A 24,744-nucleotide genomic window follows, 5' to 3' on the forward strand; every position below is an offset into this window, starting at 1 on the left:
TAGTTAAAAAATGTTAATTCAGTCATTTCCCTTTCCTTAAATATACACATTGTAGCGTCAATGGGAGTCGTAGTGGTGGGAAAAAAGGTAATGATTACCCATCGCCCAATGGGGGGAGTGGGGTTTTGGGAGCCCTCCAAGCCTGGAATGAAAATTTCATTTTTGAACGGAAGAGGCCTACAGATACAGCTTATGTATAGGGCCCAGAGTTCTGTGCTGCACCCCAGTTAGCGTCATAAAGTGCTTGAAAGTGCCGAACCAAGATCACAATTGTATAGGTTGCTGTAACTAGAACAATGCTTGCTTTAGCTGTATTAGCAGGATTCACACAGCTATGGCTTCCCTGTAGCTGGTATTGAAGCTGCTCATTTTAATGATGGAATGCCAACCCATTCTGTTGGTGTTGATGATCCCCAGGCTGCTGCAGCTTCTCAGCATATTTACAAAGTCACCTGTCCCCAAGTTACCATTTCCAACGTCTTTCAATGGTGTACAAACTCTTTGAAACAGTAGGATTTTTCTCTACCACAATGCTTGTATGGCTAGTGACAAGGACACATCAGCAGAGTGAATTCTAGCTTTTTTGCTGTCCTAGTTAATATTGATTGACCTGTTAACTCAAGCTTTGTTCACAAAATAAGATCCCACTTTGCCACCACTAACCAAGAGAGCTCTCCAAAAATGATGGCAATCTACTCATCAATCTCATGTTTCTTTTGACTTTGTTTCGTGAATGGGATAGTAAAGTAGTTGAACTTTATGAGTAGTGGCTCTGAGGCTAGGGATCACTTCTGGTGTTTATGGGATTTGGAACGGCAATCCCATTAACACCAGAAGTGACTCCACTGCATTGGGAGCCTGAGCAAGGCCCTTAACCTGCAATTGCTCCGTCCTGGGTATGATGTTAATCTGCATCCAGCCCTGAAAGCAGCGCCTCCAACTTGCAGGGAAAACGTGGAGGTTGCTGGCAGGATTGGCACTCCAGCCACCGTAAAACACCTCACACTGCTCGGTGTGGTGCTGATGTGTCACCGGCTGCACAGCTACACTTGGATCTCAATCTGGGTGGTTTGCCGTGTGGTGTAATCAGCACATGCTCCCAACCCTCTACATACAGTAAATACAAGTATAAGTGGATTCTGTTCTTGGTAGAGCTCTTTGGTGAGATTTGTGAACCATAATGGGCTTTTATGTGTTTGTCTAGCTAGCGCATCACCATGAGGGAAACTGTCAAATGCAATATAGCCCCGATGCTCACTTTACTTTTTCATTATTGCAAGCTGTAATAATGCCATTTATAAACATTGTTATTTATATATACACTCACTTTAGTTATAAAAATGTTATACAAAATAAGCTGGTAAAGAAATTGATCCAGCAGACCCCCGTGACCCTGTGTTAGGATATAGCAGGTTGGACAATGACCGACTTGACTGTTTATTTTTAAACGAAAAGTGCGAAACACACAAAACATCGTCACGTTTTTATTTTTATTCTTTCGAGTTCAAACATGTTGTTAGAGTGACTGCTGGTTTCCAATTACATAAGAACGATATAAATTTAGTCTTCCAAGATGAATTATAATCCTCCAAAGAATCCATTACTACAGTCACTGCGGCTTCTCAGCCTTGCTCTCCAAATCTTTGTTTCCGTATGCGTGCTTGCGTCACTTGGACGTTCGTGACGTCAGACGGCACGTTACACTTTGCAGTGAGGAACCAAGATGTCGCTGACGAGGTAATGTTTTTCTGATTGTTAGAAAAATAAAATCGTGTTATACAGTTGTTTTATTCATTCAAATATTTTAGTGTTTGTTTTTTAATTGAAGATTTTTCAACCAAATAACATGCTCGTGTCTGTTGATCAGCAAATGTTATTTGGGCTAAAGCCCAGTTTTCAGGCTTAGGCCTTGTAAATAAGCCATATTCGTATGTTTGTTTTTTTAGGTTTGCTTTTGTGGTGCTTCACGTCTTTATGTTTTATAAGTTACAAAAAATTATGCGTTTGCTTTGATTTGACTGTAGTGGTAACGTTGCTAATCTATTGCATGTTTGTTTCACCGTATCTTAATAAAGTAGGAGACATTCGTGGCATTTAGAATGAAATTTCATGTTCGGCTATATAGTCGAATTCGTTAAACTTATGCAGCTTTTTTTAGTGTTAGTGCCCGTGACGATCTGCAGTGCTGGGTGAAAAGATTTTTAATGAATTTTATAAACGCTTGAATCTTTTATCGTAAGTTTCTCATTAGTGAATCAGGTTAGCATGTTTGATGTTAAGCCTTTGATACGTTTAGTATACTTTTTGTAATGAATACCTTTATTCAAATACTGTATATACAAAGTCTAGAGTTTTATAATCTTTGTATTCGCGATCAGTGATGTTTCTTAACGTATTCCGTTGTAGCTTTTTACCCGCTCCGACTCAGCTATCCCAGGACCAACTGGAAGCTGAAGAAAGGTCGCGAGCCCAGAAGTCCAAGTCCAGTGCGCTCGTTTCGTCACGAAGAGAACCACCACCTTATGGCTACAGGAAGGGCTGGATCCCTAGATTGCTTGAGGTATAGTGTTACGTGTAAACTGGATTTGTACTGTCCATTTCTTTTTTGTTTTACTGGGGCTGAGTCAAACAATATATGTGTCGTTAAATAGCCCCTTTGGTAATTTTATTAAGTCAGATTTTTGCATTTTTTTTCCACTGGACAAATGTTACCCAATACTAGCCTTCAGTCATCGTTATCACATCTTATATGATGTTTTTAAGTTCCCTTTGGCCACTTTGGAAAAGTATGATTAAGTTGCTATAACGGTCCAATTATAGTTCAGTAAAGTACCTTACTCTTGTAGATATATGATTTGCTGAACTGGAGTTTGCATATACATTTTTACGTTATAAATTAAATTGGTTTGACTCGATTGTATAGAATGTTATATGCTTTTAATAAGTTCAATAAAAAAAAGTGCTGATAATTTTTAATATGTTTGATCTTGTATTATTAAAGGACTTTGGAGATGGAGGAGCTTTCCCAGAAATCCATGTTGCTCAGTATCCATTGGAGATGGGTAGGAAAAAGAAGACCTCCAATGCATTGGCAGTTCAAGTCGATGCAGAAGGCAAGATAAAATACGATGCAATTGCACGACAAGGACAAGGAAAAGATAAGGTTTGAAATATATATACATAAATGTATAAATATTTAAAAATTTAATCAGACGGTGGTTGTTTTTTTATTACCTTTTTATTTTTTTTTTTAGGTTATATATAGCAAATTTTCAGATTTGATTCCCAAAGAAGTCCTGAATGAAGATGACCCAGACCTACAGAGACCAGATGATGAAGCCATCAAAGAGGTATTTTCAATAACTTTTCGAGCATGTTAAATAATTTAAGTATTAGACCAATATAATCTCATAATCGGTAGGGTTGGAAAACTCGTGTGTTTTTATTTTATTTTTTCTCTAGTGTGAGGGAGCTCATAGCTTTATCATTTCTGTACAGAACACTGCAACATATGTATTTGTGTAGGAATTTATATATTTGTGTATTAAATTTTTAAAGACATTCTTTTTATACGTGCTTAAAATTCTGCCACAGTTACGTCAGTTAGATAAGTCTTGTCAACGAGAACCAGAAAAAAGTAAAATTTTTGCTAATTCTTGAGGAAATACATTTTAGTATGCAGTGTGGATTGTAGAGTCAGAAGCAAAGTCTGTTTACCGTATGCTAACTAGCTGGCCAGCCTCTCATTGGGTATTTTATAGTGTATGATGAATCATTTGATGGTCTATTGCTGGATTCTCTCACTGTTATGGAATTTAACAGAAAAAAAATATACGTATATTTTAAATTGCACCCTTTGCACATTCCAAGTTCTTTTCTAATACCTTTAATAGTCTACCAGAAAAGGTACAAAATCAGTTGTGATTCATCTGCCTGCATTTCTTGAGGTTGCAAAAGTTCATTGAAGCAAGCAGATGCAAATCAAAGAGAAAGCCCATGCTGACTTTCATTCATAAATCTTAGTAAATAATTGGAAATAATAATTGGGAAAACTTTTTCTTTCCTAGTTATCTTTACAGATGGCAAGTTAGCACAGGTTTTAGTGGTGCTACTTTATGGGGTTTGAATCCTGCATTGGTTGTGGGCTCTGGATTACACACATTTTCCTCCCCGCGTTGTCTTGTATTCCACTTTAGGCGCTATGGTGTTCCCCCCACATCCTGAAAGTCATGCAGCTTAGAGTGAACAGAGATTCCAGTTCAGTGTGAGTGCAGAAGTATATGTGTGTGAGAGAGAAAGTGAACCTTGCAATGTACTGATGCTCTGTCCAAGACCATTTCCTACATTGTTTAGTCCTTCTGGATAGGCTCAACCCTCTGTGATTCTAATTTGGTTTAAGCAGGTTTGACTATTTATCTTGTTTGTTTGCCTTCCCGTTCATTCGAACTAAAATGAAGTTATTCTAAATTTGAGTTACGATTCCTTTTGATACCGAGGGGTGATTTTGTGTTTTCTTGAAGTCTTTCAGTAACTACAGTAAAAATGAATTCAATTTGATCTGCTACAATTGGCCATGTTTATTTAAGAATAAACATGGTTTTGTTTTTTTTTTTTTTATATACAGTGAAACAATTTGCCCCCTTCCTGATTTCTTATTCTTTTGCATGTTTGTCACACAAAATGTTTCTGATCATTAAACACATTTAACCATTAGTCAAATATAACACAAGTAAACACAAAATGCAGTTTTTAAATGATGGTTTTTAGTATTTAGGGAGAAAAAAAATCCAAACCTACATGGCCCTGTTTGAAAAAGTAATTGCCCCCTTGTTAAAAAATAACCTAACTGTGGTGTGTCACACCTGAGTTCAATTTCCATAGCCACCCCCAGGCCTGATTACTGCCACACCTGTTTCAATCAAGAAATCACTTAAATAGGAGCTGCCTGACACAGAGAAGTAGACCAAAAGCACCTCAAAAGCTAGACATCATGCCAAGATCCAAAGAAATTCAGGAACAAATGAGAACAGAAGTAATTGAGATCTATCAGTCTGGTAAAGGTTATAAAGCCATTTCTAAAGCTTTGGGACTCCAGCGAACCACAGTGAGAGCCATTATCCACAAATGGCAAAAACATGGAACAGTGGTGAACCTTCCCAGGAGTGGCCGGCCGACCAAAATTACCCCAAGAGCGCAGAACGACTCATCCGAGAGGTCACAAAAGACCCCAGGACAACGTCTAAAGAACTGCAGGCCTCACTTGCCTCAATTAAGGTCAGTGTTCACGACTCCACCATAAGAAAGAGACTGGCCTGCAAAAACGGCCTGCATGGCAGATTTCCAAGACGCAAACCACTGTTAAGCAAAAGAACATTAGGGCTCGTCTCAATTTTGCTAAGAAACATCTCAATGATTGCCAAGACTTTTGGGAAAATACCTTGTGGACTGATGAGACAAAAGTTGAACTTTTGGAAGGCAAATGTCCGTTACATCTGGCGTAAAAGGAACACAGCATTTCAGAAAAAGAACATCATACCAGCAGTAAAATATGGTGGTGGTAGTGTGATGGTCTGGGGTTGTTTTGCTGCTTCAGGACCTGGAAGGCTTGCTGTGATAGATGGAACCATGAATTCTACTGTCTACCAAAAAATCCTGAAGGAGAATGTCCGGCCATCTGTTCGTCAACTCAAGCTGAAGCGATCTTGGGTGCTGCAACAGGACAATGACCCAAAACACACCAGCAAATCCACCTCTGAATGGCTGAAGAAAAACAAAATGAAGACTTTGGAGTGGCCTAGTCAAAGTCCTGACCTGAATCCAATTGAGATGCTATGGCATGACCTTAAAAAGGCGGTTCATGCTAGAAAACCCTCAAATAAAGCTGAATTACAACAATTCTGCAAAGATGAGTGGGCCAAAATTCCTCCAGAGCGCTGTAAAAGACTCATTGCAAGTTATTGCAAACGCTTGATTGCAGTTATTGCTGCTAAGTGTGGCCCAACCAGTTATTAGGTTCAGGGGGCAATTACTTTTTCACACAGGGCCATGTAGGTTTGGATTTTTTTTTTCTCCCTAAATAATAAAAACCATCATTTTAAAAACTGCATTTTGTGTTTACTTGTGTTATATTTGACTAATGGTTAAATGTGTTTGATGATCAGAAACATTTTGTGTTACAAACATGCAAAAGAATAAGAAATCAGGAAGGGGGCAAATAGTTTTTCACACCACTGTATAAAAATACCATTTTTTCTAAAATGAGCATTTTTTAATCACTTTGTTTTTAATTGTTCCAGTAATTTAGACAGTTTGTAAAAAGGTTTGTTATTTTTGATATATCCAGCAGTTTGATTTTTCATTAGATATCTGCCAGTCTTTCTAATCCTCTGCTTTTCCTAGTGCCGTCTTCTACTAGCAGGCTAGAAATAATGAGACTTTGAAATGTCTTGTGTCTAAGCAAATGGTATATTCTCTTTATAGAAAGAAGAATACAGAAAATAATAATGAGAGTTAGTGGATTAAGCAAATGTATCGATAAGGTTCAGGTTAAAGTGCATACCAATTTTCAGTGTTGTAAAATTGATTTCTAAAGACCATTATAGTTTCTGCAATGGTTGATTATTAGTAACTGTTAGTTAACCTGTTTAAATTTGAAAACATTTCACTTGAAAATGTCATACATTCGGTACGTTTCTAAACATTCTTTTTTTCCCTAGGAAAATTAATACTTTAAATACACTTGGAATATTGGTTTAATGTATATTGGCAATTGCCTATTCTTTCTGCCAACAAAACAAAATCATTCAGTCTAAACCTACATTCATTATATTTCTGAATTTACTTTTTACACTACAGGGTCACTGGTACTGTGAAACAATTTTAATGTGTTGCCAAATGTGTTGATGTACTTTTTCAAACATTTAACAACAATGGCAGTGCCAATTATACATTCTGTCAAATAAACTTAATGAAAGTGGTAAAATATTATTTTTATGTAGTTAACAGAAAAGACAAGGAGTTCCCTTGAAAAACTGGCTTCTCAGAAGATAGCAGCTGCAATGCCTGTTCGAGCAGCAGATAAGCAGGCCCCTGCTCAGTATATACGGTAAGAAATGTTTTAAAAGAAAGTGATATTAGGAGCTATTTTTTAATTGAAAACAATTTAAAATTTAATAACAAAAATGATTGGGTGAAAGTGAAATTTTAACTTTTTTCCATGTTGGTTTCAGTTGTAAAAAAAAAAAAAACCTGTTCAACGTGAAAGCTGCATCACAAATTTATAAAAGAGGAAATTTTATTTAACAAAGGTCATATGAGGCTTTAATAGTTCAGCATGGATCATATCTGTTACGTTGATTTATAAATAATTCAAATTTAGCAATACAGGGTCTTTGAGAGAGTACACCTTCTGAAGTAATTATACTATATCCAGTGTAGTTTTGCCTTAATTTTATTGTAAATTATTTTTTAAAACAGGTCCATAACAGTTTGTGTCTGGTTCTTTCAATTACTCATTTCTTTAAAAGTTTTGCTTGGATCAACCACGTATGCACATTCAGTATAAAATTAAAGTGAATCACATACAAAATATGAAGGGCAGCAGCTTTAAGAGGTTGCACTCAAAAACACAAAGGGTGGCAGTAAAGGAATATGTAAAAATGCAGAATGATTCAATAATGGCTTAACGATGTACTGGAATTATAATAAATAATAGGCTGAAGTGTTTTGGGTATATAATATCAAGGACGTGGGTCTGTTTCTGTTCTTACATGAAATAGGTTGTTCAGCGTGCTGCTGAAAGGAATATATAGAGATTTTTCTTCACTTTACCCAATATATTGTGTATCATAGGCACGTAATTGAATAAAATGCAGTACATTAATTGACTTTTGGAACTAATGTGTTTCACAGATGTGAATGCAGGTATATCTTGATTTCATTAAACTGATTAATAAAGCAGTCACGGTGGAAATTAACATTAACAGTCAATACCTAGACCTGGAAGAAACCAGGAAATCAGTGAGCTTCCAAAGTGCAATTTATATAGCAGGAAAACACACCTAGGATCACCAATATATGTTGTCCTGGTTTTGTGATGAAATAGTAGTAGAACAAATGCAGAGCTTCTTCTAGTTTTCAGCATTAATTTGTTTTAAACAAAACCAAATGAGAATTATGTTTTATGTTATGAACTCTTCAAGGTGCCTGATCTATTCCTCATTTTAATGTAATCTGTTAATGTTGCTAATCCAAAAAAATACATGGAATATCCTAATGAGCAAAAAAGTTGAGGGATGCTATGATGATTAGTATGGTAGTTTTCTATGTGTGAAATACCAGAATAGAAAATCTGCTGGTCATCATGACAGCCTGAAGTTTGCTCAGTAGTTCTGCTTTTCTAGTATAATATTTACATATAAAAACTTTAAACCTTATTTTAAGCCTTTTGTTTATTTTTTTATTTTTAATAACAGTCAAATACACCAAAAAGTTTTAGGTTCTCTCTTAAGCCAGTTTTGACAATATTCTGCATTTTTATTTTGACCAAATTATTAAATGAGTTCTGTGTGTTTTTTGTAGATATACACCATCTCAGCAAGGAGTTGCATTTAATTCTGGAGCAAAGCAAAGAGTTATCAGGATGGTTGAAATGCAGAAGGATCCTATGGAACCGCCACGATTCAAGTATGTGTTAGTAAATTGTTTTTGGGGTTTGAGAGATTATTGTGTTCTAAATGCATTTGCCAATTTAATGACATGTTCAGTATGTTAAAGTTATTTTATATAATTGAAGTACACATTAAATTGCCCTGGACACTTGTGTTAAGTGATGTATTGTTTAGAAACAAAAAAAAACCAAAAGCCATACTTACCAAATCTTGTCTTCAAAGCCAACAATATCCCATAGTATTGATTTATTTTTTGAGGTTGCACATATAACACAAATGTACATATATCGTTTTAAAATATTTTTGGAATTAACGTTTTTGATAAAAGTCCAACTATCCTTCTAACTTTATCGGCATCTTCTTACGTAGCTGCTTTCACCACAAGCATTTCTTATAAATTGTTTTGTGAGTAGTGCAGTTGCGATCATACTTTATTAAACATTTGAGCATATATATTTTCTAATGATTTAGGCAGATAAGTTCAAGTCTTATACTATCAATATGCCTTACTGTAAAAATGAGAAAACTGTTTAGTCTTGTTGGTGTGTCTTGTGTGCATGAGCCAAAATATTCCGATGAGAAGGTGCAACAAATCAATAATGAGTAAAGACTGCTGAAGTAATGTGTACAGCTCGAAGCTGTGCCAAGTACAATTTGGTGCTTGGTGTACAAAATGTAAGTCGCTGCCTACTAAGGATGAATGCTTTTGCTGAATAGCAGGGGGCATACTGCTAGTGCTGTTTTGTTCCTCAATGTTACCAACTGATGCAGTTGAATGCTTTGACTGGATTCAATAGTCACTGAGTTTTATTAACATTTTTTGAAATTGAACTGGAAGGAGTATTCAAATTTGGAAAGACATGAGGCAGCTTTCATTTAGGTTTATGTATTGAACTTGTTAGCTGCATTGGCACATTGCTCAACTCTGATGCCTCAAAGTTTCAAGTCACTGTGTGTAGCTTACTCATTTGTGGTGTTTATATGGAGGTGCTTCTCCAGGTTTTCCCAACTGGTCTTCAGCACCCAAAGATACGCATTTTAAAATGTGGCTCAATAGATCTTTAATCCATGGCTTCTATTATGCTGTTATTCACTTGAAAACTGCACCCATGCCAGTCTCGCTGAATGGATAAGCAAACCTGTACGTATCTTTCCCTCAGGAAATAGCTCTAAGAATCTGTCAAAATTAATTTCTTGCAGTTTTGTTGTCATAAACATACTTTAGATACATGGAGAGCATGAAACTTTACTGCTTCAAAGTTAGATGTATTTTGTAAGTTTTAAGGCTTTTGTTTCATGTTTGCTCTGGAGCTCCACAGGTGTATATATAAAGGTACTTAATAAAATATTTTATCTTTGTGAAACATACTGATTTAGGATCATTTTACATCAGGAGATGTAAACTTGTAGTATTCTAATAACTGATTTTTCATGAAAGTAAATTAAATATGCGTTTTTGATTTTTTTTTTATCATTTTAGGATTAATAAAAAAATTCCCCGTGGACCACCATCTCCACCTGCTCCAGTTATGCATTCACCAAGCAGAAAGGTGCATTCTAATTAAAATATAATGTACTCAAATGTGTTAAAGTTGTTTATAACCAAACATGTTTAAATAGTTTTCAATTACCTCACACAGGGAGTAATATGAAATGTAACAAAACATGATTGTATCAGATTCACTTAATCCAGAGCTGGTTGCAAAGCAAGAGCCTTGGACAAGGCACATGTTTATTGCAGTCTTGCACACATTCTCGCACTTGCTGGGCTAATTTGGAATTATAGTTTTATGTAATTATCCTAGGATCAGTTTTCAAAAATTCCTTGCTCAGTAATAGTACTTTTTCAAATATGTTGGACAACATTTACTTTCATTAAGACAATCCTTCCTGATGTTTTTTTCTGCTTTGTAGTTAATTATACTGTTATTTTTTTCTTAAGTTTAACATTTGCTTATTTTTTCATGTTATTGCAGATGACTGTGAAAGAACAACAAGAATGGAAGATTCCACCATGCATTTCAAACTGGAAGAATGCAAAAGTATATCTACTTTTCACATAATGTTCTCCTATCTTCACTTCTGTCTTCTCCTAATGGAAAAAACTGTTGATCTGTGATTATTATAATGCATTTTTTTCCCTTTATCCCTCAGGGTTACACGATTCCTTTAGACAAACGTTTAGCGGCCGATGGCCGGGGTTTACAGACTGTTCACATAAATGAAAATTTTGCAAAGCTTGCCGAAGCACTATACATTGCAGACAGAAAGGTACAGATAAATTTTACCTAAACGGCTAAATATGACAATGTATAGTGTACAATTCTAGTGAAATTAACATTAATGCTTTTGGATTGATAGGCTCGTGAAGCAGTAGAAATGCGTGCTCAAGTGGAAAGAAAAATTGCTCAGAAAGAAAAAGAGAAAAAAGAAGAAAAGCTCAGGGAATTGGCACAAATGGCAAGAGATAGAAGAGCGGGCATCAAAAGTCATGTGGAGAAAGGTATTTATAATTTCATATTTTGTCATATAAAACAAGATAGTTATTTTCTTTTTGTTTATAAGGCATTTATTTATCATTGTTAAATTTTCATAGTGTTCTTGTGACTCGTTACACCTTGCATTTAGCCGTTCCATTAATAATAAATACTAATTTGGGCTGTATAAATATATATCTAAAATAAGTACGTATATGTTAGAAGGAAACCGCATTATAATTTAGAATCCTAGAATAAGACCTTTTACTTTAAGAAAAATTTGACCACTTGTACTCTGTAACCATCACTAGTAATATCCTGTGCTGGTAGGTAATAGTGTAAGAACTCATGAAAATGGTGCATAAAGACTAAATGTCTTTGTCTCACATACTGTAATCTTATCAGGCTTTACAAGAATCATGTTGGATGAAAATATTTTGAGCAGTGCATCGTCCGCCGCAGTACAGGTGTAAACTGTACTTCTGAACATAAAAATTAGATCATGCCCTTTTAACAAAGTGGACAAAATATTTAGTAGGCAAAGGTTTATCTTGTCACATATTCCTGATTCTGTTTTACAATTTATTTAATGACTAATAATAGTTTTCAAAGTTTTATGATAAGTGCAGTAGAAAATACCTTGTCTTCAAGTGTCTTGAAATGGTGTTTTATTAGTGCAGTGATTTTTTTTTTTTTTTTTTTTTTGTAATTAGTGATTCACTTATTTAGCAGTACTATTGTTGTACAGTGTGGTCTCTCTGTTAATCAGATAATTAAACTATGGTTAAGAAAAATGAGTACGTTTTTTTTTATCATAGTAGCATGTTAACATTTTTGTACATCAGAAGACTTAAGGTTACCCTGTTACAATTAATAACTTTTTATGTATTTATTTCAGAGGCAACTGTACACTTTTGCCAGTTTCAGTACTCCATGTTATACTGTGTGATAATTAGATTGGAAAAAGCATTTGGATGTGCATGTATAGCATTGTAATCGACACTGATACAGAGGATCACGGAACTTAAGTGATGCTAACCTACAACCAGTAAAGTAAATGAAAAGTGGATAACTATCAAATAATATTACTTTTCTGATTCATGTTATTCAAGATAATTCATTTTATAAGGACAATAATTAGTATTGTTATTTGTAACTACATATTGAAATTTGCAGGAAATCATGATCTCTTTTGCCTGTCTTGGATGTAGTGTTTGCTCTTTTATACAGTATATTACAAATTGTTCTTGATTGAGAGATCTCGCACTTTCTTTTGATGTTCACCTGAGGAAGACATGCAGCCCTTTGGTGGGGAATGCTTTTATTCTGACAATGGGAATTGTCCTATGAAGGTTGTGGACCTATTTCTTTTTCCTTGCTACCCCTACATTCAGTTAATTTCATCTCTATCTTGTATTATCTTCAACAATAATAAATACATCAAACATCATATATTAAAAATTAGTAAACTCTTCATTGTTGCCTTCTGATGACCTGGGGCCTCATGTATAACAGGTGCATACGCACAAAAATGTTACGTAAGACCGACTCCACGCTCAAATCGCGATGTATAAAACCTAAACTTGCCGTAAAGCCACACACATTTTCACGCTAGGTAAAACCCTGGCATACACAAGTTCTCCGCTCAGTTTTGCAAACTGGCAGCAACCAGCGTCAAAGCAGTGCTACTGTTCCAGTGTGGTCTCCCTTTCTTTTTTAGATCCACATCCCTGACGTGGCTTTATAAATACACTGAAATTAACCGCATATTGTTTATTTGTTTAATGCATCTGATTATACTTAACCTGTAACAATATAATGGTCCACAGAATGGTCAAACTATTCTAAATACCATAGCTGCTTTAGCGTTGTTACTCTCACTGCACTTTCTTCTTCTTTCAGCTGCTCCCGTTCGGGGTTGCCACAGCGGATCATCTTTTTCCATATTACTCTCACTGCACCACTCGGAGTATTTATATCACTGTATCTGAGTGTGGAATCACAGCTCTACAGCAGCTGATTGGAAAGAGAATTATCGGTATATAGCATCAAGCACATGCTGCCTCATCCATGCTGTCTATTGAACTGCTCTCACATGGCAAACGCTTCAGAGCCTTTCCTGTACTGACCTTGTGGTTCGGAAACAGTTTCATCCCAAGAACTATAAACGCACTCAATCAGTCTATCAAGTCCTCCTTGTACAACTGTTTGTACTTATAAGTACAATTGCCTCACTGTAAACTTGCGATAGTTATATTATTGCATAACCTGAGCCACTTTATAAAGCACGTTTTTACATATGATGACGATATCATTTTTAAGATCAAATGCAGAAAAATATGTTCATTACGTTATACAGATAAAACTTTAACTGCATTTTAATAATCTATATTGTTAATAATTAAACATGTGAGGACACAGCACTAGCAAGGAGCTGGCGCTCCATTCACGGATTGTTCCTGCCTCGAGCTGTATTCCTGCTGGGGCTGGCGCGACACTGGAAGGAAGGAATAATTAAACATGTACTACGAAGATATTTCAATGTTCCTTAAAAGTTTGTCTATTATAGAGCTGATTGTGTGACGATTGGGTATTTGGAGAAAGAAAAGTAAGAACAGGAATTGGAGGTTAGTACGTTTGAAAGAGACAGTACTGCTACAATAAAGTATTTCATCGATGGTCGCGCATGGCACAGCAAGCATCTTGCGTTAGACTTGAACAATCACTGCACCACCGTGTTCCCATGTTTAATAACATGCTTTAACTTCTATCATCATGAAAATGATATCAAGTATACATCTCAGTATTTTAATTATTCAGAGAGCTGTAATATCACGAATGTAATGGATTCTGTGTCTTGTCTGAGGATTCACACACAGAGCACATACTGTAAAAGATCAAATACAAAACAAAGCATTTAACGTGCTACTTTAGTTACGATGGGATTTGAGAAACTAGTAAATTAAATGATTTTAAGATGAAGTTTATGATGTTCTACTTTAATAACAAACAATATGATTAAAGTGGAAATTTTGAGATTAAAGTTGAGATTTCGTGCTTTTTTTCCCCACTGTGTGCCTATTTTTTTTTTCCTCTGTACCCAAATAAGCTTTCATATAACACTCGGATGGTGGGCTGCGACTCGCCTTTTCATGGCGACTTTGATATCTGACAACTTCTTTTTTTATTTGGTGCACTGTGCGACTTTGTGAACTTGAGTTTTCGAGTTTCTCAGACACTCTGTCACTCGATCGACTTCCTTTTGTTGTTTATACCACTGTTTAAACCAACAAATAGTATGTTTTTCTTTGCCTCCACTTGGTATTCGTTGAAATTCTTATATTTCCCCCCGTGCTTTTGCCATTGCCTTTTCACAGAACACTGAGCTTAAGGGCTATTTATATTGATTTTCATATTCAAAATGGCGTAATTCTGGGAGGAGTTGGGGTGGAGCAGCAGGCATGTGCGTTACTTTTCACGCTGACTGGGATTTATGGAGCGGAAAAACATGGAAGTTGGCGAATGCGCAGATTTATGCATCTGGATTTTTTTGTGCATACACACATTTCCGCTTTTGTTCTTATGCCATGTTTTAGTGTGAATTCTGTGCACGGCGTTCTGCATGAGGCCCCTGATTACTAAAAATGTGAGTTGTTACTGGAAATCTATGTGGATTTATTCTACATAAGCAAGTTTTTTTATTTTTTTTTTCTGTCCTGTATTTGCTCATAGAAGTGTGTAACCTGCAGCACCCCATATGTGTGTACAGTCATACCTAACTCATGACTTTTTTTAGGATGATATTGAAGGTAAGATGTTCTAAATTCATTTCCCTTTTATTTGCAGAGGATGGAGAAGCTAGAGAACGTGAAGAAATTAGGCAAGAGAGACGAAAAGAAAGGCAGCACGACAGAAATCTTTCTAGAGCAGCTCCTGACAAAAGGTTTAAGTTTGTTTTTAATGCTACATTGAATTAATTTTTTTTTATTGTTAGTGAGTAAATATAAAATTGACAAAGTTTTCTTTTACTGATTTTTGCTTTTACTATATTTTTATAATGCTGTGAATTAAGTATACGTTTATTTAGCAATTAGTTGAAAGGGCAATCAATTAACAATAATGTGTTAAGAATAAAGTATTAGATAAAAGATATTACTAAAGCAAAGTAATTTTCGAGGGTGGTCATCTTATACATTTTTTTTTTTCTTTTTTCTCCACTCTTGCTTCTTATATAAAAACCAATGTATTTAAGAAAGCAAGGAGAAAAAAATCCTAATTATATTCTTAAAAGAATCCATATAAAGGCAAACTAAGCACAGTGTTTCTCCATAATGAATTCTTTCTGCTGAAGGTAGATTTCTAAAACAAAGCAGCACTATCCACTTTTTCTTTTTTTTTTTTTCTGGGTTTGCAAGTAGACAGTTGTCCAGAGGAATATGTCAAGCATGTTGTAAAGGGAGTTTCTTGAAGGACATTGTTCATTGTTGGGTCAAATCCAAACTTGAGTTTTTGGCAACTAAAAAGGCTTAAAGTGAAACAACAAGGTTTAAATAGACTTATTTTTAATAACTCAAAATACCACAGTTTCCAGCTGATTAAGCAATTAAAAGTCTCAGAAGCTGTAAACATTTTTTTAGTAGTATATCGAAGGCCCTAGACAGGCATTACATTTTATTTAAAAAGAAAAAATATTCTAAATAATCACTGTTAATGTTACCTGTAAAAAAAAAAAAAAGACTAATAGTCCTGCTGCAGATTCATACAAAAGAAAGCAATAGTTAATTTAAATTTCCTAAGATCACAGCAGATTCCTTAAAAACAGACAGTTGCTGTCTAACTCATGTTTTTTTTTTATGTTCCATGTGATAAATATATCTTGTATATCTGAACCCTCTGAAACCATTTCTTTCTCCAAATCTGTGAAAAAAAGAAAATGAGGTTACTTGTCTGCCACCCTACAAAAGTTTAGGTTTTAACTCTGTTTCCTGTAAACTTACTTTCGCCCAGAACCCTTCATTTGTATGTGTATTTCTTTGCTACAGGAGACACCAGTCCATACTGCGCCCTATTTCACCAGTTCTTTTAAGGGTTTCAGCCATGTTACAGTGCATTTACTTGAACAATCAACTGAAGATTCAGGGTATTTTAAAGGATGGAATTAAATACAGAAGTTTCTCTTTAAACTATTGATATGGTTCTTTATATAACCAACCCATTTTCATCTGTTGCATATACTTCAAAGGCAGTGGCCACGGTCCGTTTGAACTGAAACATGTTTCCTGTTATTGCTTTAGCAAGTCCAAAAGGTTTCGTTTTAACAGTTTTGCTTCAGTTCACATTTCTAGTCACACCCCAGCTTCATAAAGAGGCAGCATTTTCATTTTCCTGGCTGACTGTTAATATTTTTGTAGTTCATTGTTTCTGAGTTGATAATACATTTTAATAAATGTTAGCTGTATGACTTAACTATTTATTCTTGCCAATTGCTCATAATGTCAACCTTTGCATTACATAGGTATGTGTATCCTGATGGTTACCATCTTTATGTACACTCCGTATTTTTTATTCTCTTTTCACCTTTGTTATGTTTCAGATTTTACTTAAGTACAAATTTCGTAATACAGATTTACATAAAATGTGTTTACTGTCACCTGGTTCTTAAATTAGAGACTGTCTAAACTAATGACTTTCATAAATACTACCAAGAATGTATTTGAAACAGCAGGCTTTTTCTCTTAACTTACTATATCCTATATACAGTTGCAAGCAACTGGAGTAATGTGTGGGAGCAAGGCAGGAATTGGCCCTGGCCATGTTTCCAGTTTAACACCCACAAAATGTAATTTCACAACCACCACTGAAGTAAATGGCATCTATAAATACTGCAGAGAATAACCAGGAGCGTAGAAATTAAATAGAAATACCTGCTTAAAATCGTATTAAAACCTGGTGTACATGCACATTTTAATCATAGCCTGTTTGTTTCTTTGAATTTGATAAAACTTAGTATTGTCTGTATTTGAAAAGAAAATTGAACATTGTTGATTTTATTCAGTATTATATTATATTTAATATTTTTATTTCAAGATTTGCTTACTTGTGATGTATTTATTTATTTAAGATCAAAGTTGCAGAGGGACCAAGAAAGGGATATTAGTGAACTTATTGCTTTGGGACAACCCAATCCACGGGCATCTAATGAAGTCCAGTTTGACCAGCGTCTCTTCAATTCTGCAAAGGTAAAGTAACATAATGTTACTTTAGATTTTGATTTCTTCTGCCAGTGTAGAATGTAACTATTTTTTTGGTCATTTTAGGGAATGGATAGTGGTTTTGCAGGTGGCGAAGACGAGACCTACAATGTCTATGATCAGCCTTGGAGGGGTGGACGAGATATGGCTCAGAATATCTACAGACCTTCTAAGAGTACTGACAAAGATATGTATGGAGATGATTTAGACACACTAATGCAGAATAACAGGTACAGCTATTTTTGGCTTATAATATTAATATATGTTATGCCTGGATGATGTCTCAGCTGCTTTATCAGAACACTATTGAATGAACATTTTTATCATTTAACATTTTCTGCTGTAGTGAGGGGAGGGTTAAACCAAACATTAATGCAAAATAAAATTGTCTTGCCAGAGTTCTTTTTAGTATGCTCAACATCTGTCCAAGAAGGCCATAGTGGTGGTATTTTCCAGTTTTTGATCTTCTATAGATATTTATTGTGTATGGTCCGCTGTGGCAACCCCTAACGGGAGCAGCCGAAAGAAGAAGATATTTATTGTGTATGACTCCTTTTTCCTGGATCTGAACCAAAAATTGGCGGTTAATTTCTTTTTTCTTCTACATATAAAGTCCCCTGCTTATTACTAAATGACAGGGTGGGAACTACGCTGAAGTAGCTGCTCATCAGTTGTTGATATTGTTTACCGTTTATCATGGTCTTTGCTAATTAAAATGTTTGGATGCAATTACGTATGCATGTTCTACATTAGTCAGGCAAATAAAAAAGTAAAGTAAACTCAAAAATATCTCAATACTGCATTTAGATCTGCATTTATTTTTTCGGTTTGCCAAAATGGCTGCTAAATACAAAAAGGAAAATTTGAACGTTAACATTGATCTATAAGAGTGAATCAAGTACATCAATTGGCTCCAGATTTTACAGTGACAATTGTAGTGATTTATTACATTAAGTAACTTGGGTATGCGATTTTTAAAGGTCTGGTCTCGTTTCCAAATGATCTCTGCTCATTTCTTTTTAACTCACCACAATTGTAAAGTATTAGATGTCCAAACCTTTTGGATTACAGTTAAGTAATTAAAGATTATATAATTTATGCTCTACACATTTACATTTATTTGCTTAGCAGATGCTTTTTTTTGTATGAAAGTAGTCCAAATAATTGAGTAAACATCAGTCTGTGTAGGAGCGTTACATTGTTACAGGATAAAGTTACAAAATTGATCATCATCAACAACAACATTTATTTATATAGCACATTTTCATACAAAAAATGTAGCTCAAAGTGCTTTACAAAATAAAGAATAGAAAAATAGAAGACACAATAAAAGCTAGTTCTACTGTTGATTGACCAAAACCATTTCCCCTTAGATACTGTCCAAAATAGAGTGCATCATTGTCCAGTATTCCATTTTGCTAAAATATATTTTGCGTTCCATCCAGCAATTATAACTGCTTTGCTGTTGTCGAGGCATTTAGTGGCTGGTAGAAGGATGGAAAGCCGGTGGAGATTGTGCTTGTTCTGTGTACAATCCTATAAATACTGTGTATGGTGGTGCTATAATGGAGGTATAGTATAGTCCTGTAGATATGGTCTCATTTTGAATATGAAAAAATATAACAAGTCTTAATTTGCCAGTCAATATTGCCATATTTACTGTGTCATTTATGAGATATTCAAAGCATATTTTCAGAAAATGAAACTGGAAGATGTGCAAAGAACTCACCAGTACAGTACAGTTACAAAAAAGATGGGAAAACCAGACATTTGGGGCAGTTGTTCACTGGTAGATTCAGAAGAAATTGATCTCTAGTAAATTCTCCCTGGTCAAATGATGTTTTGCTTCGGAGGGAAGCTAAGATATGCTCCGTTAGGGTTAAGCAACAAGAAATTGAAAATTGGGTTGAACTTGTGTTTGTCATATTTTGTAGGTTGTAAAGACAAAGTGCATCCTGCTTATTACTCCTTTAACACTGACGCCACATACAGCAGATTTGATGTTCTTTTAAATGCAGTGTACACCTAAGTATAGCCAGGCTTGTTTTCTAATTTAATACCCAGCATCTCTGAGTGTTTATGTACAGTATAAGAGACTTGTTTCATCCTTGATGCATGTGTGTTCATTATAAACAGTCTTACTGCATGGGACATGGTTACAACGTAAACTCTATGCAAAACGAGTACTTTCAGTAAATGGGGGAAAAAAGTACATGCTTACACTGCGAATCTTCATTTTGCAGTGGCTTCCTAATCCTAATAAAGGGCACACTCCTTGCCAATTTCCCAGCAGCTTTGAACTTCTATTTTTTTTTTTTTTGTTGTTTGCTTATGTGGTTGATTAGTTCATTAGGAAACAGTACAGCAAAATAGAATAGCGAGATTATATGCAGATTGGGATAATGGGATTTAAAAAATTAAGAAATAGACAGCACTGTGCACACCTAATGTATATAAAACAATTCAGATATCACATGAATATATTAATAAACATATCTAAATACTACTAGTAATGGTAAATTTAAAGGAGTGGTTTATCCATCAGTAATGTCCCCAGCATTTATGTTCTCTAATATTGGCATTTATAATTATAAAAGTAAAATGCATAGCTTAAATTTTAATATGCGATAGACATGGGGATTCTCCCAGCATAACTACAAATGGGGGGGATTTTATAATCTTTGGAGGATTTCGGCATAGGGTTTATAAAGGATATCATCATCAAGGACTACCTGGTTTCTCTCATTTGCCCATTCTGAATTTATTGTGACATTTTTTTTTTCTTTCTCTCCAGTAAGTGGAAATCACTCCTTAAAACCAATACAATAATGCAGATTCAAACATTATTATTATAAGATAATTCAGGATATTTTAATTTTCAGAGCAGAGGGGCAGCAAGGTGGCACAGTGGTATTGCTGCCGCCTCGCAGTAAGGAGACCTGGGTTCACTTCCCAGGTCCTCCTTGCGTGGAGTTTGTATGTCCGTGCCTGCGTGGCTCTCCTCCGGTTGCTCCGGTTTCCTCCCACGGTCCATGTTAGGTGCATTGGCGATCCTAAATTGTCCCTAGTGTGTGCTTGGTGTGTGGATGTGCCCTGCAGTGGGCTGGCACCCTGCCCAGGGTTTGTTTCCTGCCTTGCGCTGTGTGCTGGCTGGGATAGGCTCCAGCAGACCCCCGTGACCCTGTATTAGGATATAGCGGGTTGGATAATGGATGGATGTTTAAAGCAGTTTTTGCCATAACGTGCTTTTAAAAGCTTATTTGTCAGATTGCTAAATTTGTAACATTTGCTATTGTAAGGATTGTGAGATTTGCCTCGTTAGTTGGTTAAAAAAAAAAACTTAGAATATAAGTATTTCAGATGAGTCAAATTAATTCAATTTTTAAATTTCACAAAATCCTAGTGCTTTAATTTTCCAAATCTTTCCTTCTTTTGTCCAAACATCAGTGTAAAATCAGTCTGTTTCAGATACCCTTCGTTTTCCAATATTGTATACGACTATTAAGACACTTCAGCTTATTGCTTAACCTGTGTAAGAATCCAGAATTAGAAGATTGACCTGACCTTCTGGTAGACTGCATTACATTACATTCACCAATGTTTCCTTTCAGCTATATGACGCATGTACTGCCTGCCAGCTGGGCACACACCTTTTTCACTTTGCCATCAAATGTTTCTAGTGACTGCCACCATTGGGTGTCAGTCAGTCAATCAATCAACATTTATTTATATAGCACATATTCATACAAAAAAATGTAACTCAAAGTGCTTTACAAAATGAATAGAAAAATAGAAGACACAATAAAAAATAAACATAAGTCAACATTAATTAACATAGAATAAGAGTAAGGTCCGATGGCCAGGGTGGACAGAAAAAACAAAAAAAAAAAAACTCCAAAGGCTGGAGAAAAAAATAAAATCTGTAGGGATTCCAGACCACGAGACCGCCCAGTCCCCTCTGGGCAATCTACCTAACATAAGTCAAACAGTCCTCTTTGTATTTAGAGTTTTCATGGAAGGACTTGATGATGATGGTCACGTAGACTTCTGGCTTTCAGTCCATCAATGTTGGTGCATCATGATCATGATGCATCAACTCTCCTCATATTAGCTAAAAAATAAAGATTGAATATTCAGATTAAAAATAAGTAAATATTCAAATATATTTGAACTTAGGTTAAGGATTCTGGGTGTTTTGTGCATTTGTAGCGAGACCTGGCACACTAGCAAAAAAAATGTTGCTGTTTGGTCAACGTTTCTGTAAACACAAGAGCCATCAAAGTCCTGAGCATCTGCACCACTGTCTTGTTTGTAGTTTACTACTGATGGCTTGGTGATGAACTATAAAACCTTTTTGATGTGTAAGCACCATCCCTTCCCTTGGTCACTCATCCCCATCCAACGGAGGTGTCCTGCATCTTCACAAAAAGTGCTTTCCCCTGGGCACCAAGCCCCACCCTGGCCATGCAACCCATTCCTCAAAGCTGTCCATGTGGCAGCAAGACACGTTCTAATACGTTTGTAGCACAGGACACCAGCTGAGTGCTCTGAACAGGACCCATGCAACATTGTCATTCACACTTTAAGAAGGACTGCAAGTTTAGAAAAAAGTAATAATAGAATGAAGTGCGGTGGTAGTATATGTGGCTTTTAAGAATTTAAGCTCCCTTTTGTGGGCAATTTTATGCCTCGCTATACTCCAAAAGATCAGGAGGAATATGGGTCAGTTAGTAGGACTGCAACAAAGTAAAAGAGAAGGACGGAGGCAGGCAGGCAGGTTGAAGTCGGACTTGTTTTATTATTTTGGAGGTGTCCAGTAGGCAGTGGTAGGGTACCTTTTATATTGTGCCATCCAGAATAAAAACCCAGTTCAGTGCCTGTAGCCTCGCCTGGAAAAGCGGGACTGTCACAGTACACTGTTCTGTCCACCCTGGCCATCGGACCTTACTTATTCTATATTAATTAATGTTGACTTATGTTTATTTTTTATTGTGTCTTCTATTTTTCTATTCATTTTGTAAAGCACTTTGAGCTACATTTTTTTTGTATGAATATGTGCTATAGAAATAAATGTTGATTGATTGATTGACTACACAATCGGCCTGCTTTTTTCTCCTTTACAGATACAGCAACTATATTTCAATAAAGGTAGCCTAAATATTTTTTGACTATTCCTTATTGTTTTAGGTGGAGGCTAATTATGGGACTGGACATGTTGGATTACATTGATGAGGTTCTTTAAAGTGGGGTTTTTAAGGTGTCTTAATTCTGATTTTATTAAGACAGGTATTTTCCATTTGCTTTAATGAGAATGTCTTGGCATTAAACAGTCGGGGATCTCCTGTTTAAGAGTCAGATGGAAAAGGCTTTTACGGCACCAGAAAAGCATTTAGAAAAATTGCTCAGTGCATTTTTAAATCAAAGTGCAGAGCAGCAGGAGGGGTGGGATGGGATGCCGTGCCTGAACTATGTTGTGAAGGGGCCTGGGTGTAAATTCTACTAATGAAGACAACAAGCTGACCACCCATAAAAGGCTGATTGTGGAAGTCAAGTGCAAAAACATTTGTAAAATGCGCATCTAGGGAAACTCAATGCCAAAGTTGGTGTGGATAGAACAACGAACCTGTTCTTTAAAATCGAATGTCAGCGTTACGTGTGAGTAAGATCATCTTAAGGTAAATTTGAATTGTATTTGGATAGCGATATTAAACCTGACAGCCCTCTTGGGTATATTTCTGTGATTACTGCACCCAATTTTGAAGTGAAGTGAATTCAGTTAGCGGCTGCAGTTAACATTTCATCATTTACCTGCTTTGATTATGTCAGCTTGTTTTTCCAAATGTGAGTACAATGGTGGTAAAAATACGTGTGAATTTTGCATGTTGCTTTTTTCTGTTACACTTGGAACAGGGACACACACGATGCATATTATAGAAGATTTCACTCCAATATGTTTACCATAAACTGTCTGAGCAGTGAAAACATTTTATCACACCAGCTGACATTTTATTCTTAACAGATGTTTATTAAAATTAACATGACATGCAAGGTTTGCTGTCAATGCAATAAAACCATAGATTCACTTTACAGTTTCTTGCTGCATCTGCATAAAAACCACAAATTCCAAAAATATGGAAGATTTGTTTATTGCTATTGGCAGGTCTGTGACAGAGCCAACACAGACTGAATAATTAATTCACAGAGCCTTAGTTTTTACTCGTTTTTGTTTATGCAGTGCCATTTTATATGTGAGAAGCAGCACATGGCGATGAGTAACGGGCTTATACTTGACTGTAATATGAAAATTGCTTTTAAGGTTCTCAATCTCCATTGAGCACAGTTGCTAGTTGTTTTGGGCGAAATAAGAAATAACATGTCTATACAAAATCATGTATACACGTTGCATATGGTGTGTAAAATCTACATGAAAACTAAACATTTATTCAAGATCCAAAAGTCAAAAATGTTTGCTGTAGCTTTCTCACAAATGATCTAAATTAAAGGAAATTATTTTTTTTTGGCTTTGCTTATAAATCAAACAATGAAGAAATCACTAGCGTGTCACCCAGAGAAAGGTTACTAGTGATTTTTGGGTTTCATTTTGTTTCTAGCTGTAGTGTTACTGATTTAGTAAGAATTGTCTACTTTTATAGTAATCTTTATATTAGTATTATGGTTTAGGGGAAGCACTTGACCATTCAACAAACTTCCAGTATAGAATTATACAGCTTGATTTAGTTTGTGGTCATTTTGTGTGGTCAATGTACTGCATATGTAAATGTTTCAGCAATGAGAGAGACATTTAAACACTCATTGTCCACATAGAATGTGTAAGCAACCTGAAACATTGATTTTGTACAGAAGATAGCTAAAAATCAGGCATCATTAGGGATGCATTCCATTTACTTAACTTTCTTCATGTATTAACCATTTTTCTCTGTGCTTTGGAATATTTTTCCAGATTTGTGCCTGATAGAGAATTCTCTGGCACAGACCGCAGGCAGCGAAGAGAAGGGCCTGTACAGTTTGAAGAGGATCCATTCGGTCTGGATAAGTTCTTGGAGGAGGCCAAACAGCATGGAGTCTCCAAGCGGCCTGCAGAATTTGGACGATCCAAAGATGACAAGAAACGAAGAAAAGAGTAAACCATCCCATCCCTGTTCGTAAAATACTGCATCTGCTTCTAATAGCATAGCAAGCTTGTACCTATCAATGGCGCCTAAAATCATAGGGGATGGTCAGTTTTTTAAATGTTACTGTATTTAACTTTTTTTTTTTGGTATCAGTCAAGCAGATGTGTTGTATTTAATTCCAATGTGAAATAAACCTTGTATATAAAGATGGCCC

At 35.7% G+C, this 24,744-nt stretch overlaps 1 protein-coding gene across 1 annotated transcript; it reads left to right on the forward strand.

The window, feature by feature from the left end:
- Nucleotides 1-1,640: 1,640 nt before the first annotated feature.
- snw1 (SNW domain containing 1) lies at nucleotides 1,641-24,740 on the forward strand. The gene is made up of 14 exons (XM_039742200.1): nucleotides 1,641-1,737; nucleotides 2,407-2,560; nucleotides 3,002-3,163; nucleotides 3,255-3,350; nucleotides 6,999-7,105; nucleotides 8,581-8,685; nucleotides 10,150-10,219; nucleotides 10,646-10,711; nucleotides 10,824-10,940; nucleotides 11,031-11,172; nucleotides 14,993-15,089; nucleotides 17,268-17,385; nucleotides 17,464-17,627; nucleotides 24,359-24,740. The coding sequence occupies exons 1-14, from the start codon at nucleotides 1,724-1,726 to the stop codon at nucleotides 24,540-24,542; spliced, it is 1,596 nt and encodes a 531-aa protein (XP_039598134.1). The 5' UTR covers nucleotides 1,641-1,723; the 3' UTR covers nucleotides 24,543-24,740.
- Nucleotides 24,741-24,744: the final 4 nt, after the last annotated feature.

Source organism: Polypterus senegalus, chromosome 18, assembly GCF_016835505.1.
Source record: "Polypterus senegalus isolate Bchr_013 chromosome 18, ASM1683550v1, whole genome shotgun sequence".
NCBI lineage: Eukaryota > Metazoa > Chordata > Cladistia > Polypteriformes > Polypteridae > Polypterus > Polypterus senegalus.